Raw genomic sequence first — 20,833 nt, 5'->3', positions numbered from 1 at the left:
CACCACCCCCGTCGCGCTTGTGAGGCACCGGGAAGCTCAGCACGCACGCGAAGTCGCTCTCCTCGCCGTCCTGCGCGGCGCGCACGGCGACCTTGACGCTGATCCAACCCTCTTCACGCTCCCGAGCGAGCGCCGCGGCCACGGCGCGCTCGCGCCGGCCGGGCGGGACGCGTTGCACGCCGGCCCACGCCACCGGCAGCGCGTTGCCTCCACCGCTGCGCTGCGTGAACCCCGGCAGAGCCACGGCGGCGCCGAGCTCCTGCCCGGCGTAGAACGGCGCGGCCCTGATCCCCGTGTACCGGCGCGCGTACAGGCTCGGCGGGCCGTCGAACCGCAGCACGGCGGAGAGGTTGTACGTGACGGCTGAGGCCGCGGCGTCGAAGGCAAGGGCGCGGAGCTCGCCGGACGCGACGTAGGGGACGACGTGGTGCGGCCGGAGGAGCAGCCGCGGGATAAGGGACGGCACGAGGACGAGCACCGCCAGGAACACGACCAACGGCGCGAGGCAGGCCGCGCCCGCGGCTGCCACTGCTGCCGTGCACTGCCGTCGCCGCTGGCTCGCCGGCAACGGCGCCTCCGTGGACATGGATCGCAGGATGGGGAGTGCGACTACTAGACCGTCAGTGTGTGTGATTCAAGGCTCCGATCATTGCTACGCTTAATAACCCTGGAAGCTGCTTTGGTACGCTTTTTGCTCCTAAAAAGAATAGACCACCACCATTGCAAAAGGAAAAAGGAAATCATCCAATACATATTTTTGTTGCAGTAGAGTTACCTGACAGAGAGCAAAGCATCACGATGGCTCCATGATTAACCCCTTTTGCTTTCACAGATAAATTAGCATTTAACAGAAAATAGATAACTCAAAAGAAAGGATTCGTGGATATTTTGATCAAAGTTTAATATTTTACATGAAGATACCAAGCAAAAGGCCAGTAACAATACGAAAAAGAATATCAGGAGGGCTCTAGGGCCTCTGACGGCACAAAATCGGCAATAGAGCCTCGGTCCATATTATGCATTTGCTAGATTTGTATGCTAAGCTTCAGATCCAGTTGGACTCCCGTGGTTGCTTAAATCATCATCGAGACCTCTCCTCGTCGCATCCCACAGCTGAGACTCGATTCCCAGCTTCTTCAGCTCGTGGAGTCCTCTCTCAACTTTTTACATGTTTGCAGGAAAAGAAAAGGATAATCAATAATGATCTCATTGACCTCAAGTTTGAAATTCAGCTTCCCGATTCCTCTATGGTTTTATACATGATTATGGGAAAAACCAATTACAATGAATTCATCGTGACTTCAAAATTTGAATTTAGCAAGGGATCAGGTGGAGAGAACATGCATTAAACTAAAATATCCAGTTGTCAGTTGATCACTCAAAATAGAAATATTATGGTTTTGGTTCAGGTTTCACTATGGGAATGGATGAAAATAACCTACCTTCTATTACGTCGCTCGTAGTAACTGGGTGATTGCTTTGTTCTATCCAAAAATGTAGCCGCTCATCAGCTATATCTTCTTCTACGTTGTGATTTTTGGCCCGCCTCCAGAAATAGGTCAACCATGCCTGTAGTGTGTTGGAAGTCAAAATAAGAGGACACTAAACATGAAGCTTACCAGGTAACGAAAAGCAGAGCCATGAAGTGTTTTCACATAATATTTATTTTACATTTCTCTTTACTAACGTAGTCCAGTTTGTTAAGCACATAATGGACACAATATGGAATTAGGAGATTAGGCTCAAGATTATATATAAACTGCACTAGCAATCCTTAAACTTGTACCATGGTGTCATTCATGTCCCTAAACTCTTAATATTGCAGATCACAGTCCGTGCCACTCAAGGTCCAAATCCCCCTATCAGCATGTGATTAGAGGGACATCTCTCTTAGCCAAGAGTACCACATAAACAAACACATGCTGATTTGGACCTAGAGTGACAATGTATTTAAGAGTTTAGTGATCTTGATGATACCATAAAATAAGTTTATAGTTTGTTAGTGTATTTCATTCTATATTATTAACAATGGAACAAAAAAAGAATATTAATGCTGGCCAGAGCGAAATAAATTTTGAGTAACATAACGTAGTCTGTTACCTGCTTAAAGCGTACATCTTCTCGCTCTTCCGCACTTAACTCTAGGACCAGGAAATATGTCAGACACATAATTAGGAAAGTGAAACGTCAAAGGTCATGGATACAAAAGTACTGACAGAGCAACTAACCTAATGACTCGGAAGGGCTCCGACCCTCAGAAGCTTGGCCTGTAATGGAAGTTCAATCCTTATCAAAAGGTAAAAATTATTCATCCAATGACATTAATTCATACAATAACACTTTTTACAGGTGAATTATGCATAATATTTCTCGGAAGCGGCTCAACATTGTGCAAGTTAAGCTACATGCTACACATGCAAATATTATCATCATCACATTGAGTTAAGATCTATTCCCTACTATGTTCTTGTTATATTGAATAAGAGAAATCAAGATCATTACTTTTATGGGTTTATCTTCGTTAACGAAAATAACCAGTTATGGCTATCTATTGGTGGTCCAGGGAAATATTGTACATAAAATATTAGTAAGATGAAAGTATAAGAAATGAGTACATTTTCGAAAAGCCACCTGAGAGAGGTTTGATATGTCGATTTTCAGCCAAAGTAAGCATGATTGCATCCTCTACCTTCAAAGGAAATACGAAGTTATTATTACTGCACTATGAATAAAAGCAGAAATATATTAATGCCATTTTTCTGAGAATATGCAAAAGCTAACTCAATCTCATATATGTTGCATTTGCTATATACTTTACAGAGATGGACCAGTCACTCTAGTAGCAGTAGGATTCTGAAGTTGGATAATCCAGTTTTCCATATCACCTGATGTGGCACAGCAAAATCCAAAATATTCTGAACAATTAACTAGAATAGAACTGTATGAGACGTGGCAGGCAATAGGTTTCACATTCTAGGAAATCATGTACATCAATTAATACACGCAAAGAGGATTTTAAACAGTGTGAATCATGTCTCTGAGTTAAATTGATCATGCTGACATGCAGTTGAAACTTTGAAGTAGCATATAGGTCCATACACACTTCAAGTTTGAGAAAAACCTTGAGTGAAACCAATTCACGCAATCCTTTCTCAACTGAAAGCATGGTCTCGATATTGCCATCACTAGATATATCATTTACATCAGACATTTTGCTTCTGCTCTCCATGTCAGCATTATCTGTCACCACATGAACTATGAGAAAAGAACGGGGTTATGTGACTAAGGTCATTCATGAAATCTGATACACTTAGTAATCCTTCATCATCCGAGACTATTTTAAAAGCAGTAAAACTACTAACATTAGCCCTTCAGATGAGATTTTTTTAGTACACATAGCAAAAGGCTCCTTTTACACTGCACAGTACAAATGTAAAGTGCAAATAAATCCTATTTTGCAGCCAGAAGATGAGAATAGAGAGTCAAATCTGAGCAACTCAATTGAAGTTGTTCCCAAATTTCTAGCATGTAGAAATAGGCCACGTTGTTTCATTTTGTTACAATCAAATCACTGTATAATATAAGAATACTACTGAAGGTTTTTCATTTGTTACTTGTCAAATTGTGTCATGACCTGTGGGGAATCTGGGTCTCATCTCCATGATTAGCCAATAGAGATAGTGAAGTACTTGCATAGTAAGTGGAACATATTATTCTTGTATCAACAGCTTCATAGAAGTAAAATATCAAAACAAGAATTAAAGATAGCTTCGATGACCTGATAAAGTTCCATCTCTTGCCTTTTGCCCAATTGATAGAACTGCTTCAAGTGCACGCGGTGCAAATGAGGACCAGTATTCTTTTTTTTCTTCAGCAATATCAGAATGTATCCCTAAGGGGAGGGGGGACTCACATTAGCCAAAACCAGACACTATATAACAATTTTTATATTAAAAAATCATCTGCTTGCTTATAGACGAGACACATTTTTTTCATTGAACATATAAAATTGGAAATTAACATTGATCTTCTTTTTTGGGGAAATATTGTGTGAATTTATTATGAAAAAAAACAAAAGAGAGACTACAAGTTCAAACTTTATGAATAACCAGACAACACTAGTGTTTAAACGCAAATTAAGTGAAACAGTAGCAAAAAAAATGTGTGGTGTGAACACGAAAGGACAAACAGGGTTGGATAATTATGCATCCTAGCCCATGGTCCTAAGGTTGAGCTAGCAGTTACAGATTACAATGGTTGCTAGTTGCTGTTTCAATATGTTATAATTCAAGAACACATAATATTTGAAACATTATTTAGGCAACTGGGAATACTCCCTCATCGTAAAGGAGTATAAACAGTGCAAAAGTGATCTTGGTACCAAGTTTAGAACATAATGTCCAGTAGCGGGCCAGCCAACATCTCTTTAGTACCACCTCCTCCTGATTAAGGAATTTCATGAACAATTACAATGATAAGCCACAGACAAAAAGTGCTCATATTGTGATTATGTAACCAACGTACACACCAGCTCTTCCTGTGACAGGATCATTCTGTTGGCTGTTGCCTGAAGAGATCTCAGTTCTGATCTAGCACTTTTCACTCTCCGAGATACAGATGTAACCAGATTACTAGTAACCTATCACAAAATGCAAATAAAGTTTATGATTGCAAAAGATGACTCTGGAAAATTCGTTCAGCAATGGATAACTAGATTCAAGGAAAAATCCAATACACCTTTGCTTCTGACTTAAGGGTTGCAATCTCATTACAGCTTGCACTGCTGGACCTTCGCGAAGCAATTCGCATAGCAATCTAAGAGCAAAACAGGCATCAAGCTCGAACAAAACTAGTACGCAAAAATTGATCACAAATAACTCTATAGTGCACAAAGTAATAATCAAAAGTGACTCAACCAAAGCAAACTTCTCTCTCTAGTGCTCCCTCAAAACTTTGAGCAGGAGAAGCTTTCTATGGAAACATACCTTTCTTTGGTCTAGTGCTGCGTCTTTCCTGAGAGCCAAATTGAACATATGGTTTAAAATATGCAGGCATCGACAATAAGTAGCATATTTTTAGTAACTGCCATACCCGCTAATCAAAATTGGCTCTGTTTCTACTGCATCACCAATATCAGAATCCTGAAGTTTGGAAATAAATATGGTAAATGCAAAACATGAAAATTTTTGCATGGTATCCAAACAAATCATTTTTTTTGAAAAAACGTATCCAAACAAATCATACTAGCATACATCCAGTTGTCAAGTTAAAAACTAAAAAATAGGACGGTATGATTCAATCAAGTAATATCAGAAGCAAAGATTTAGTCAGCATTTTATCACAGAAAAGACCTCTCCCTCCATGTGCATGGATTTGGCATCTCCATCATCAGACCTTTCTTCTGCAAGCTGAAGCTGGGAAGATGCAGGTAAGATAAAACAAGGTTGATTGCTTCCAACATGTTAAACCATAAAATAAAATAGAATCATGATATCTCACTTTGTCATACATGCTTTCATTTTCCACTTGAAGTGTGTTAATCTGCAAAGCATGGACATAAAAAATTAAGAACCACAGCGGCATTCCAGATTAAGAGAAAAAACTAATTAGGTAAATGATTGACAGCTGTTTTGACAGTCTCCATAACATTGGTTAGACAAGAATTGTAGCATGGAGGAGAGATAACTCATATTGAAGGTTAACCCCGCAAGCAGTTAACAGAATGTTACACAGATCGTAGCATTAAGATTCTATATAAAACTTGAATTCATGAAAGAAATTACCTCATCATTAAGAGAAGAAGATGTACGACGAGCTCTCAATGAGCTTCCAAGATCAACTGATCTCCTAAGAATGATGTAGCCTATATTACTTACCAAGTGATCATTGAGAACCAAGAATGCAAAGGCAGCAGGTATCAAAAGGTTCTTTTAAATAAAATACAAATACTTATACTTACATAACTAACACCGATAGATAGAATAATTCTTAAATGAACGCCATGACTAAATTTTCTAAAAAAATGTCTTAAGTCAAGTGTAATTCAATCAATGAGTGTTATATTCAGTAATGTGGCATGTCAGTTGCAAAGGTTTGTACTTCTATTATAAAGGGCGTACCCAGTGCAGAGAGCTCCCGCTCTGTGCGGGGTCTGGGGAAGGATGCAGTGGCAAGCCTTACCCTCGCCTGTGCAATGCGAGGAGACCGCGACTCGAACCCAGGACCTTCCGGTCACAGGTGGTAAGACTCTACCGCTTGCACCAGGCCCGCCCTTCATATAATGATACGCAGTTTTCCTATGCAACAACAACAACAAAGCCTTTAAGTCCCAAACAAGTTGGGGTAGGCTAGAGTTGAAACCCAGCAGAAGCAATCAAGGTTCAGGCACGTGAATAACTGTCTTCCAAGCACTCCTATCTAAGTATGCATTCGAAAAAAAGTTGCAAAGGTTTGCTTGCTAATCGTTCTAGACAAATGGTGTCTCAGAAAACCCCAGTTTTGGAGTTTCAGTTATCCAATGATGACTTATCCTATTTACAATTGCTGAAATGATTAGTTCATATTAAACGTGGTGGTGCATTCAGAAGCAAACAATGACACATAAGCAGAATCATGATTTGTGACTTCTGTTGCAATGCTCATGGTAATATGGCACCAACATCTCAAATTTAGCATCAAGTTACTCCACTATTAAAGTTGCAGTGGTCACTAATAACTAACTGAAGAATTAACAGACAATTCTATTGCTTTGATATTTATTTAGCACAGTTTCTGCGTCTGGGAAACTGCCACACGCAACATAGATAGTGTGTTATGTATGGCAGGACCTAAAGCCAGCACAACAAGAAGCCTATAGCGGCCTGAAATATCGGCTTCAGTTATCTTCAGTATTTTAGGTGATTAGTTTGCTTTGGATTTGGATTAGGCAATCCAGTTATATAGGCTTATTAGTTTAGCAAAACTAATAGGTGTTTCGGAAGGAGATCAGTTGGTGTTATATAAACCAAACTGATGTACTCCTAGTCCCCAAAGCCGGCAATGAGAAAAAAATATTCCTCCTATCTTCCTCTCTACCTCTCTCTCAAGTCCACCATAGCTCCAGTGAGGTGAGGCGAACAGACTCGGCCGCCTGTCGATCGCCACTATCAACTCCGTAGTCTTTGATCCACATCCACCATGCCACAACATAGTGCTTGGAAGATAAGTCGTAGCCTCAAAGCAAACTACCAACCAAAAAAGCACGGGAAAACTAATCATCTGCCTTAAGCAGAGACATGGAATCCAGATAATACACTAAATTGAGATAGCAGAACTTTTGGATAATTGGAAAAACTCCAGACAGGCCCACAGTGAAGATGCTCGCAAAATGAATTAACGTATTGCACCACGAAATCTGTCCTGTCATGCATGGGGCACAATTTAATATTAATACTTGAGAGCAGGACAGTCCTTACCTCTGCTCCCTTCGGTTCGGCATGGGAGACTCTGAGCCAGCCCCGGCCCCTGCACCGCTGGTCGCTGGCCGCTTGATCGACGGGATCATGGGGACCGACTTCCCAGCCGTGTAACGGTTGGTCAGCGACGGCGGCCGGCCCACCTGCGTCTGATCCGCAAGGTAACGGCCTATCTAAAATACACAGAATTGCACGCCACCACTTAGCACATCGCACAGGTCGTATTGAGAATCGAGTAGCATTGCAGAGTATGCACTACAAAATCACATGCAGAGCCAAATGCCACCGCATGGACACGATGGTTACCGAGGGGGAAGGGGATCGGGTGGAGGTGCGGCGCGGGGTGCTGGAGAGCTCGATGGGGGGCCCAGACAGCTCGTAGTCGTCGTCGTCGTCGCTCCCGCTGCCGGCGTCCCCGGCCGCGCCGCCGCCCATGACCCGCGCGAGGCGCTGCGCGGCGGCGCGCGCGGCGCTGTTCTGCCCGCGGGCGCCGGCGCCGGCGCCGACCCCCCGCGCGGCGGCCCGCCGTGGAGGCCGCCCCGGCGCCGCCGAGGGACCCCCGCCCGCGCGTGGCGGTGGACAGGGGAGAGCTCCTTCGGGGATCCGCCGGGCGACGTCTGCGCGCTGCCGCCGCCGGCCTGGTGGTGATGCGACGCCGCCTGCGCGTAGAGGCCCCGCCGCGACGCGTAACCCAGCCCGCCGCCGCCCGGGCTCGCCGGCCGCGACAAGCGATCCATGGGAGTGTGAGGGGATTCGGTGGACGGATTCGGTGGGGGTGGGGGAGGAGGAAGAAGGGGAGAGATGAGCGGGCGCGCGGTTCGCTGGTTCGTCCGCTCCGAAGGCGGGGGAGGGGCGAGAGCGAGACGAGGCGAGGCGAGGCGGGGGGGTGTAACGGTCTCGTCTCTCGGACTGCAAATGGTTGCGGTCAGGGGGACCGAGGATCTTCTGCGGCGTCTGTGCGCCTGCGGTCACTTCCGGGTGCATTTCCAACCCTTTCCACCTTTCTTTCCCTTTTGATTTTCTTTCCCTTCTTTTTCTCTCTCTCTCTCTCTCTCTTGTTTGGGAATAATTTAATGTATTTTTATAGACTTAAACAAAATTACAGATTCAACTTAGGACAAAGCTAAAACAATTTATAGTATCAACCAAAGCAAGTCAGTATCTATACCATCCATGATCGAGTTGCTTCATACTAAATTCTATGAGGCAAAGATACGAGAATGCTACTCTCTCCGTTATAAATTATAAGCCACTTTAATTTTTTTTTATTATCTAAATACATAACAAAATGTATGAGCCAAAAAAGTTAAAGCGACATTATAATTTGGAATGGAGGAAGTACAGGAGTTACAATCTCAAAGGAGTGTATTTTTTTTTTATATCAAAGACCATTGGCCCTGCTTTATAGAAAATGTAATGTTTACAGGATATATCAGCTTAGATTAGCCACAATGTTAGTTTTTTACCGATGCTTGGAACCAAATTGTGCCTTTTAGCCTCGACGCAACCCACTGTCGTATGCAGTGCTGAGAAAAAAAAAATTCCCAGCATCGAGGCTTGCTTAAAGATTAAAATGGCTCGTAGGTCCACATGACAGAACATGCAAATGCACTTGGGACTTGGGAGACACAAGTTAGGTTCATTTTCTACTTGTTTGTTTATAACATGTGGGGTCCACATTGCTGCTTACACGACGTAGCTAAAGCTGAACTGAAACACCGATGATTCCTTGTTTCAAGCATCCAACACACTGGACAATCTTACCGAGAAATACAGGCGACTTATGAACCTACTCAAACTCCCTCTACCCAAATCAAGAAAGTGTATTCGGAATAAGTCATGCGTGGTGCTTTAGAAGCGGTTCGGAATGCAGTATTCGTCATTAATAGATGATTATGTATTTTTATATAAACTTGGTCGAAACTAGTTAAGTTTGACTTAGGACAAAGCTAAAACAGCCAACCATCAAACTCAAGGTTTTTGCTCAAGGAAGAGGCAGGGTTTTCATCAAACCAAGGGAATGTACAGGGAAAATCACTGGGAGTTTTTACAATCTTGTTTTTTTCACGTTTGACATTCCTGGGGTAAATCTATAAATCCCGTGACAAAAACTAAGACCACTAGACCAGACTCAACATTGTTTGAGACATGGTAACTTCAGTTCAGGAAAAAGAGAAACTGTTTGTACCAGGGCACCAGGCCCACAATTATACAATTATAAAAAAAAAACATGCCAATATGCTAGCATGTGATTATTCTTCTTGAACAACATTGAAATTTACAGATGAATTGTGGTATTCTACAGTTGGGAGTGCCTCCCAGAAATTTACAGCAACTTGTGTAGCTTTACAGAAACTCAGTGCTTTCGGCTGGTATCGTCCTGACTTGTTTCAGCTTATTCTCTCTCACATAATACTATTCAATAATCCAAAACCATCCAAAAAACACTGTTCACCGGACCATCCGAAGGAGCTGATCTGCACAAGATACTACAACAACAATTTACACCAATGGATTCTGAGGACAAAATAGGAGTACGAGTGGTATCTGTCTGAAGATCTACAGAAAATTGTATACATCTTTCTTGCCTCATTTCAACTATGCTCAGCCTCCGTCACAGTGCCCAGGTGAGGTTCAGGGACGCTCCGCTCCACCGGCGAACCAGGCACAAAGGGAACAAAACCTCGCCCCCCGAACATCGGGCGCATGAACCGATCGTCAAACTTGCGCCAAAGGCGATGGACAGAGCGAGTTGGCGCTGTGAGAATAAACTGGAGGTTGTACTGAGGCGAGTTGATCTGTCCTACATCAAAGTCAGACCCCATCATGCTAGTAAGAAGTGGGTCCAGAATAGACTGGCTTGAGAGCAGAGATGACGTGTTCAGGCCAGTCCTTGGTGGGATGAGGAGACTAAGCAGCGGCTTGGTCAGCAGACCGAAAACCTGAATTAAATGGTGGCATATAAATTAGCAAAATGGTAGTACTTTCATTTTTCTCAAAAGAAAAAACAAACAAACTAGTTGATTCATGTGTATGGACCTTCAATTCTATTTGCATATTCACATACAGCATGAAGAAACAAATATGAAAAGCATCACATGTGTTATTATTATACCCATGGTTTCAGTGTCATGTTTTGTGCTGGACTGTGTAACATATGCATATATACGAAGAACAGCTGTTCAAGATAATAATAAGATATAGCAGGCTTACCATTGTGCTGAATAGAACAACAATAACTGTGCTGGTGATCATGATAGCATTAACTCGCACTTCAGTATGACCAGATGATGTAAACTGCAAAAGTTTACATGGCCTAGTATAAATAAGAGCCTATAGATGCTCAAGCAATGATATGTAAAAATCTGGTAGCAGATTCAAAGCAGATGACAATTCGATTCAAACATCACCTTGTTATAGGCAAGTGCAATTGACACGGCTCCTCTCATGAGACCAGCCCACCATATGATTACCTAAAGGAAAATACCAGCAGCGTTAGCTCTTTCAGGTTTCCAGAGGGACACAATGGCAGAAGAATGAAAAAAAAGATCTAGTACTAACTTGTTGCTTGAAGGAGATCTTTGGACGGGACTCCTTTTTACTTAGGTTGGATAGGAACGACAAAGGGAATACAAATGCTGCTCTTCCAACCATAACCAATCCCAATATAATTGCACTTAAAGCAATTGGTTTCTTAGGACTGCATCATAGGAGAAACAAATAGATATATTAGCTTTTGGGGGTGGTTGGGGGGGGGGGGGGGGGGGGGGGGGGGGGGGGCGGGGAGATCATTTTAGAAAGTAAGGACAAAAGACATCCACTGGGAGCTGTTGTTGTGGACCATTGCTGCTCACTTGGCAAACAACAGTTAATAGAAACCTGATGAAGGATCTGGTATTCTGGTTCAATGAGGAATCTCTAAATAAAAAAGAAAGAATACAGGTTCCTCTTGCCAACAACAGAACCAGTATAACAAGAATATTTTAGTTCAGGACTGACATAACATCAGCCTAACTGGATGCAGACTGTAGAGTCAATAGCTGATACATGTAGTTTGTTCAAGATAACTAATAACACAGCAGAAATTTTCTTACTAGTATGTTATCTATGTTGGTATATCTAGTCCTTAAAATATCAATCATTCCAACAGCGAAAGGTACCTGCTACTAGCTAATTTCCACTTCTCAATGTCCAATGCATCCATCCCAACATAGAGGAAGAGGAAAATTTCTGCAATGAATGATAAAGTTGCAAAAGTATGCCTGCAGCATGGAAAGGGAAAATCAGCAATTAGTATCAATAATGTTAGAACCATAATTTTTGCTAGAAATGCTGAATCCAGAAAAGACATACTTAGTGGTAACCCTAGAACTTTCTGTCACATTATGCCAAGTGTAATGTGACATTACTATTCCACAGAAGAAGACAGTAAGAATGCCACTCAGGTCCAACAGCTGAAAAATGGAAGAAAATATCAGAAACAAATCTTGGTATTATGTTGTTTGCAAAAGGCTAAGAAACTGAGATCAGTACATGCTGCAGGAAAATAAGAACAAAGGTAGCAGATCAAGAGAAATTAGTAACTAAAGGTTAAAATTTTAATATAATATCAATACCATATGATTTTAATATACACCCCCCTAAACATTTTCCAAGACTTGCTTATTTATGACGTTTGGAACTTCTTATATTCATGCACTTACCATTGACAGCATGTACGAAAGGTATGCCATGAGTATCATGATAGAAACTTCTCTATCAGTTGAATGTCTGCACATCACAAGCATGAAACAGTAATTTTCAAATGTCTGTTGTTTTGTAGTGTAAAGTAAAACACAATAAACTACCCTACAGAGCCAGAGAGTTGTGTACAGACCTAGCAAAATAGAGCTTCTTGATAATGTACGCACTAAGCAACCCAGTCTGCCATGAAACAACATTATCAGTCAGTCAAAAGAGCCATGCTAAAATCAACAGAGTAGATTTTCTGATTATTTTGGCAGTAGGAAAGTATTCATAAGACGATTCACAACAGTGGCAGTAGGTGATTACTTACAGCTACTCCAAGTATGGTGCTGGTGAAGAACAGGTAGAGAAATTTTCCGACGAAATTCAACAGAACAATAGCATCAAAATTAGCAATATCAAGGTTTTCAATTGCATTGAAGAGCACAACAGATGTGGCATCATTAACAACACCTTCACCAAAAACTAGACTATAGAGTTGGGGTGTTTCATCCTGGTTAAGCACCTGCAAGTAATGAATTTCCAATTAAATTGGCTTCCTATCTCATTTTATAAGATAAAGATGGCAGATTGTTCAACAAGAAACCTGTAAGGTGCAAACAGAATCTGTCGCAGAGAAAATAGCACCAATTGCTGCAAACATGGGTAAACAAAAAAAACAAGTATTAGCAAATTGACAATGGCATCCATGGTCTAATCAGACTATCAGAGAATGAAAAGGGTCTAGTATATATCCAACCAAGATAGTCCCCAAGCTCCAGTGGACCAACGTCAAGTTTCTTGAACAATCCCATAGCACCTGATATGTCCATTAGACAAAAAAGACTTAGAAGCCTGAGCAAGACAAGTCTGACAACTACAAGGTTTGAACATGTCATATTTGAATGTAACTTCCCGTATGAAGATGACCTCCACAGATTTCAAGAACAACAAATTATCAGTGACAAATTATTTGGTGGCCAACTGTCAAGAAGCATACTTAATTTAGCATTTATCTAAATTATCTGATTTCTTGTTTTCAAATGTATAACTCGGCCTCCGCCTATGGTGGGGCGCCTTTGGTGTCCCAGCATAGCAGGTCCCAAGCCCTGGTAAAGGAGGAGGGTTGTGTGAGGCGTGGCGAGCCAATGTAAAAACTTAGCCACTTAAATGGAGATGAAATCCGAAAGAAAATCGTTGGGGCGTAACCCTCTTAGCGACGCGCCATATCGGAACCCGGGTATGGTGTTAAATGGGCAAGGGCCGGGTCGTCACCCCCGTGGCGCGCCGTGTCGTGATCTGGGCATGGTGTCAAGTAACCAAGGATCGGGTCGTCGCTTCCTTAGTGGCGCGCTACATCGGCGCCCGGGGTGTAGTGAAAAATGAGCAAGGGTCTTCGCATCAGAGTCGACGGGTGCGAAGGGTAAGGAAGCTAGTCGAACCAACTAGGATCCGTTTAGGTAGTTGGAATGTAGGGTCACTTACAGGTAAGTTAAGAGAATTAGTTGATACCGCGACTAGGAGGCGTGTAAATATATTATGCGTTCAAGAGACTAAATGGAAGGGTCAGAAGGCGAAGGAGGTAGACAATACAGGTTTCAAGCTTTGGTACACAGGGACAGTCGCGAACAGAAATGGAGTAGGAGTTTTGATTGATAAGAGCCTCAAGAATGGTGTGGTGGGAGTGAGAAGGCAAGGAGATAGGATTATCTTAGTCAAGCTTGTCGTTGGTGATATGGTCTTGAACGTAATTAGTGCGTATGCCCCCCAAGTAGGCCTCGACGAGAGTGCTAAGAGACAGTTTTGGGAAGACTTAGACGGCCTGGTTAGAGCTATACCTAGTAATGAGAAGCTTTTTATAGGAGATCTTAATGGACATGTAGGTACTACAAGCGCAGGTTTCGAGGCAGTTCATGGAGGTTTTGGGTATGGTAGTAGGAATCAGGAGGGGGAGGAAGTTCTGGACTTCGCGGTAGCTTTTGACCTGATGATAGCCAACACTTTCTTTAGAAAGAGAGAATCTCATCTAGTGACCTTCAGTAGCGGACAACACTGTAGCCAGATTGACTTTGTCCTCGCAAGAAGAAAGGACAAACGAGCATGCTTGGATTGCAAGGTGATACCAGGGGAGTGTGTTGTTTCTCAACATAAGCTTTTGGTGGCAGATTTTTATTTTCAGGTGCGTGCCCGTAGGGATAAACAAGCTAAGATTGAAAGAACAAAGTGGTGGAAACTGAAAGAGGAGACGTCAGAGGTATTTAGGGAAAGGGTTATCAAAGAGGGCTCTTGGAAGGAAGAAGACGACATAAACAATATGTGGGACAATATGGCAACCAAAATTCGGAAGGTAGCCTCAGTGGTGTGTGGAGTAACCAAAGGAAGGGGACGCGAGGCTAAAGATACTTGGTGGTGGAACGAGGAAGTCCAAAGGGCTATTAAGGAGAAGAAAGAATGCTATAGACGCTTGTACCATGACAGGAGTGTGGACAACATAGAGAAGTATAAGGTGGCAAAGAAGACTGCAAAGCGAGCTGTAAGTGTGGCAAAGGGTAGAGCGTACGAGGATCTTTACCAACATTTGAGTACGAAGGAAGAAGAGAAAGACATTTATAGGATGGCTAGGGTTCATGAGAGAAAGACACGGGACTTCAACCAAGTTAAGTGCATTAAGGATGAAAGGGAGCATCTCTTGGTAAAGGAGGATGAGATCCGACATCGATGGCAAGAGTATTTTGACAAATTGTTCAATGGTGAGAATATGAACACAACCTTTCAGTTGGATGACTCTTTTGATGACACCAATAGGCGCTTTGTGCAGAGAATCCAAGAATCTGAGGTCAGAGAGGCGTTGAAAAGGATGAAAGGAGGTAAGGCGATGGGACCGGATGGTATCCCAATCGAGGTGTGGAGATGCCTCGGGGACATAGCTGTAGTATGGTTAACCAAGCTATTCAACCATATTTTTCGATCGAACAAGATGCCTGATGAGTGGAGGAGAAGTATATTGGTACCAATCTATAAGAATAAAGGGGATATTCAAAGTTGTACAAATTACCGGAGAATTAAGTTGATGAGCCATACTATGAAGCTATGGGAGAGAGTTATCGAGCATCGCTTGAGAGCAATAACGCGAGTCTCTATGAACCAATTTAGTTTCATGCCCGGAAGGTCAACCATGGAAGTCATTTTCTTAATAAGACAAGTTATGGAGCGGTATAGGGAGAAGAAGAAGGACCTGCACATGGTTTTTATTGACTTGGAGAAGGCTTATGATAAAATACCAAGGAATGTTATGTGGTGGGCTTTAGACAAACATAAAATCCCAACGAAGTACGTCGGGCTCATTAAGGACATGTACAGCAATGTTGTGACTAGAGTTCGAACAAGTGATGGAGACACGGATGACTTCCCGATTAGGATAGGACTACATCAAGGGTCAGCTTTGAGCCCTTATTTGTTTGCTTTAGTGATGGATGAGGTCACAAGGGACATACAAGGGGACATCCCTTGGTGTATGCTTTTCGCGGACGATGTAGTGCTAGTTGATGAAAGCCGGACAGGAGTGAATCAGAAACTGGAGTTATGGCGGGAGACTTTGGAGTCCAAAGGTTTTAGACTTAGTAGAACTAAAACTGAGTATATGAGATGTGACTTCGGCACTACTACTCGGGAGAAGGAAGTTGTTAGTTTGGAAGGTCAAGTAGTGCCTAGGAAGGATACCTTTCGATATTTAGGATCAATGATACAGAGGGACGGGGATATTGATGAAGATGTTAGCCATAGAATCAAAGCAGGGTGGATGAAGTGGCGGCAAACGTCTGGTGTCCTATGTGACAAAAGGGTACCACAGAAGCTAAAAGGCAAGTTTTATAGGACGGCGATTAGACCTGCTATGTTGTATGGTGCAGAATGTTGGCCTGCGAAAAGACGACATATTCAACAGCTAAGTGTCGCGGAAATGCGTATGTTGCGTTGGATTTGCGATCATACAAGAAGGGATCGAGTTCGGAACGATGATATACGTGAGAGATTAGGGGTAGCGCCAATTGAAAAAAAGCTTGTCCAACACCGGTTGAGATGGTTTGGACATGTGCAACGGAGACCTCCAGATGCACCGGTGCGTAGTGGAATCCTAAGTCAGGATAGTAACGTGAAGAGAGGCAGAGGAAGACCGAAGTTGACTTGGGTAGAGGCAATAAAAGGAGACTTGAAAGGATGGAATATACCCAAAGACTTAGCCTTAGATAGGAGTGCTTGGAAGACAGCTATTCACGTGCCTGAACCTTGATTGCTTCTGTTGGGTTTCAACTCTAGCCTACCCCAACTTGTTTGGGACTTAAAGGCTTTGTTGTTGTTGTTGTTTTTTTCAAATATATATGCAAGGGCACATTTTGAATTAAAAGGAACTGACTTCTTTTCAGTGTCCACTGTTAGCATGCCCTAGTCACTATGTATTACAAATAACGGCCATATACACTATACTACTTACTAGACCTCCCAGGTCTCAGGACAATTCTGTTGGTTTGGAAGGAACGTCGAACCCTGAAGACACCAGCTCCTACCCTATAGGACACATATCCATTTAACACTCCATGTCTTAATCCAAATTCTCAAAGCCATTTGTTTCAAGTTTCAACCTAGCGTATAGGGAAAATTATTACAACTGACTAGGGAAAATGACTAGGGAAAACCAACAACCTATCCCACATGGTACACCACAAAACCAACAATCTATTATTACAACTGACTAGGGAAAATGAAGTTGGCTTGCACTGCAAGTGTTTTATATAGCACCTAATCTACCACGATCATGATTTTTATATGCGAAATACTAACGGTAATATATTTTTCCTCAAAAATATTGTGTGATTAGAAACAATATGAGCATACATGTGAAACCAAAGTAAGACCATGCAAACAGCACAAGTGGTTTAGCAACTTACCAAGAGAGATTATTACAAAGGAAATCAGAGTTCCAACAGCACCAAACAAAATAATTGTTATAAAGTTGCGGAAGAATTGCTTTTTCTTTACTTGAAACCTGATAATGTGGGGAAACATTTAAAAAGGTATACTTCATTACTTGTATCAAATGTAACTTTGGAGTTTAGACAAACAGTGGAAAATGTTTTACTGTGTTCTGCAGATAGTCTAGCACAGTTCTGTTAGCCTAAATTACTGAAATAGCTTGCCAAATTCAGAAAAAAAATGATTAAACAAAGTGGTGCTTACTCATAATTTGAATCATTTAGTTATAGAAGGATCCCTATAAGACCCTGATACAAACCCTAGAGAATCCAAAGACAACTTTATACTTCGGGGAAGCAGTTGTTTAGGACTTTTGGAGAAAATGGGTTTATAGTAAAGATAGTGAGTTTCAGGGTTTCACCATAGTGTAATTAACATACAGAGGAAAGAGATTAGGTCCAAAGCTGACTACATTGGTTGTGCATTGCTCATTTAGTGATTAACCTCTCACATTACATGGCTTTGTTAAACTCACGAAATTTTGCATATTGCTTGAACACTAAGATCAAACTACGACAACATTTGCCACCTAGGAAGAAAATTCGGCTCCAAAGGGAAATCTAAGACACAAAAACCATGATGGTACTAAGCAGACTCACCCGGCATTGAAGATTATCGGCGGAAGCAAATAGATGAAAAACAGGTCCTCGCTGAACACAAGAATGCGTGAGTTTGTCCCGTTAGTGACCAGCAGGATCACGCCTCCGGTGATGAGGCCCTACAGGAAACAAGGCACACACTCAAACCAGTGGCCACGGAAGCAAAACCACAAACACCCGGACTGCGAGAGCCCACCATGACAAGCGCGGTGATGGACTCGTTGACCCATCGGTTCCCTTCCAGCAAGTGGCCGATGACAATGCAGCTGCAGAGCAGCGCGATGAAGATGTTGATCGAGACGATGGCGTCGTAGTCCGAGACCGAGAGCCCGCCGGATTTGAGAAGAGCTCCCAAACCCAGCCCCATGTCGCCACGCCGGCCAGGAGATCCACCACAGCCTCAAAGCAACCTGGCAGCAGGAAACATAGACATGGAGGGAGGTCAGATGGCCACACACTCTGCAAGTTGCAAGGGACGAACTCAATTATTGCTTGAACAGTGCAGTTTTGATTAATTAAACCAGCAGAACACTTGGATATTTTGTAATAGCCAAGCAAGAAACACGCTGCAAAAAAAACTAGGAAGCAGAAAAGAATCAAACTAAGCAGCATCGCAGCTACCAGTAAAGCAACCCAATTACGCCACGCTTTAGCGGGAAGCAGCTCCAAATCCAACCACGAAATGAACCTGTACGGCTGTGCCAACTCAAAAAGAAAAGAAAGAAAGACCAAAAGAGCTTACCTCGCCGCTGCTGCAGATTCTTCAGGCGGCGCCAGCGCGGTCCGGGGATCTGAACCGCGGGGGAGAAGATCTGGACGCCGGTTGGGTTCGGTGGGTGATCCGGGGAGGAGAGAAGTGGTGGAGTCTCGCGCTGGCCATGAGAGGCTGAAAGCGAGGCGGAGGGAATTAAACAAACGAAAGAAAGAAAAGCCGACGCCGGCCGGGGGCGGTCAAACGCCACTCTCCGCCGCGGGACGGCGCGAGGAACGCAGCCCCGGGGTGGCGCGTGTGGGTGACGCGTGGGACCGGGTTGTCTGGGACCCGCGTGTCGGTGGGTGTTGTCGGCGTGAGCTGGGTGCACGGGGGGGAGTGAGGGAGGGATCTCGCGAGGGTGTGATGCCGACGTGGCTGGATGCGTGGGGAGACCAGCTTGGTTGGGTAGAATTTCACGTGTGTCGTTATAAAAGATCGTAATTTTTACGTGTCTCTAAAAAAGTTTAGTGATCTTCAGCGTTACTGTTCTAACTTTTTCGTGCTCTTCATGCCACTTCTATCAATTTGAACTCTAACACCGTCAAACTGCAAGTGTAAAAAGACAAAAATACCCTTAAGTCTAAATATGTCATTAATTTTTTTTGAGCATCTTAATGACTTCAAATGAAAAAACTCAAAACTAGAAAGTTGTTGATCTCGTCGAGATCTATAATTTTCATATAAAATTTATTTTCATTTAATTCCACAAAAAAAATATAATTTTTCTAAAATATATTAATCATATTAAATCATATTTTTTGTGGAATTAAATGAAAATAACTTTTATATGAAAATTATAGATCTCGACGAGATCTATAACTTTCTAGTCTTGAGTTTTTTCATTTGAAGTCGTTAAGATGCTTAAAAAAATTTAATGACATACTTAGACTTAAGGGTATTTTCGTCTTTTCACGCATGCAGTTTGATGACGTTAGAGCTCAAACTGACGGAAATGGCATGGAGGGCACGAAAAAATTAAAACAGTGACACTGAAGACCGCTGAACTTTTTCAAAGACACACAGGACATTACGATCTTTTATAATACCACTCCCCTCTGAAGGAGAAGCTGGTCAAGGAGAACGCAACCTGAGGAACGTGGGAGAGTGGAGGGGACGATGTTTGAGCATTAAATTGTGTGTTAATGATTTTCTTTTCGTGAAAAATGAGTCTATGGTTTTGCATCCATTAAAAGTGTTACCAGAATGGCGGGATACCGACTTCCCAACACGATATTTTATTTGATATATGGATATACGCTTGTTCGGCTCCGACCCCGAGAGGGAAAAAAAAGTGAACGGAATAGGATAGGACAAGCAGCATCCATAAATCATCGAGATGTTACGTTTCATGAGAAAGTGTATTATGATTTCGATGCTAAAAAAAGTGCATTATGATTTCACCTAAGGGGTTTTAGAGCCTAATAAAATATTCTTTTAGTAAAAATTTGTGTCTAAGGTTTTGCATCATAGTACATGCAATCTTTTTATAATTTATACATAAATACTTTCGTTGTTTTCAAATATATGTCTTGTCTTAAATCAAACTTTTTAGCTTAACTATAATGTCTAAATTTTATTTTACCCACAAAATTGACATTATTAGACTTATTATAAAAACAACTTTTACAATTTATAACTACTTTTGCTTAAGAAAATACTCCCTCCGGTTCCCTAAAGCAGGTCGTTCTAAGGTTGTCTTAAGTCAAACATTTTAAACTTTGATTTCAAAATTAATTCTTTTTAGTTGAGTTTCAAAATAGGAAAGTGATGTAAGTAGATTCATCTTAAAATGTAGTTTTATAAAAAGTATATATATTGATTATATTTTATAGCAAAAAGTAGCAGTCAAAGTCGTTCTTAAAGACCGTGTTGATGTCCAAAACAACTTGCTTTATTAGGGAATTAGAGGGAGTACATTTTAGTAGATTTACTCCTCTTTAGGTGATTGATTACTTGCTTATCCATCCATCACTAAATATGAGGTCAATTTTAGGATCTTAGGGCCTTAGAGTTTGTTTGGCATGGCTCCTACTCAAATGCTCATCCAAATGGGTCGGAGCACTTAAGGAGGATTGGCTTTTTTCCACCTTCGGCTCCTCATTTAAAGATGGCTCTAGCTCCTCCGCTATTCATCAGAAAATAACTTCTCAGCAAAAATAATGTTTTGTACGGCTCCTTCGTAGAAGTTGCTGCTGGAGCCGTGCTAAGCATGCCCTTGTTGAGACTATTGAACTTTGTGGGTTGCTGAAAAGCTTATTACCGATCTGGAGGTA

General features: G+C 42.3%; 1 protein-coding gene and 1 pseudogene across 2 annotated transcripts; both read right to left on the bottom strand.

Moving 5' to 3' along the window:
• Nucleotides 1–851: 851 nt before the first annotated feature.
• LOC136513915 (coiled-coil domain-containing protein SCD2-like) lies at nucleotides 852–8,347 on the bottom strand (annotated as a pseudogene).
• A 1,151-nt stretch (nucleotides 8,348–9,498) lies between these two features.
• LOC136509904 (sodium/hydrogen exchanger 1-like) lies at nucleotides 9,499–18,697 on the bottom strand. 2 transcript variants are annotated; one of them, XM_066504492.1, is made up of 15 exons: nucleotides 18,549–18,697; nucleotides 18,003–18,216; nucleotides 17,807–17,925; nucleotides 17,123–17,220; nucleotides 12,940–12,999; nucleotides 12,787–12,833; nucleotides 12,511–12,705; nucleotides 12,331–12,377; nucleotides 12,158–12,224; nucleotides 11,808–11,908; nucleotides 11,615–11,716; nucleotides 11,016–11,154; nucleotides 10,865–10,927; nucleotides 10,668–10,751; nucleotides 9,499–10,396 (listed from the first exon to the last, which is right to left on the bottom strand). In XM_066504492.1, the coding sequence occupies exons 2-15, from the start codon at nucleotides 18,171–18,173 to the stop codon at nucleotides 10,049–10,051; spliced, it is 1,641 nt and encodes a 546-aa protein (XP_066360589.1). In that variant the 5' UTR covers nucleotides 18,174–18,216; nucleotides 18,549–18,697; the 3' UTR covers nucleotides 9,499–10,048. The 2 variants fall into 2 exon arrangements, with proteins under 2 accessions (XP_066360589.1, XP_066360590.1); XM_066504493.1 differs by lacking the exons at nucleotides 17,123–17,220; nucleotides 18,549–18,697 and having other exon boundaries at nucleotides 18,003–18,018.
• Between the last annotated feature and the right edge of the window lie 2,136 nt (nucleotides 18,698–20,833).

This window comes from Miscanthus floridulus, chromosome 16 (assembly GCF_019320115.1).
Source record: "Miscanthus floridulus cultivar M001 chromosome 16, ASM1932011v1, whole genome shotgun sequence".
Taxonomy (NCBI): Eukaryota; Viridiplantae; Streptophyta; class Magnoliopsida; order Poales; family Poaceae; genus Miscanthus; species Miscanthus floridulus.
The sequence above is the reverse complement of the archived record's forward strand: the minus strand, read 5'-3'. Positions and strand labels throughout refer to the sequence as shown.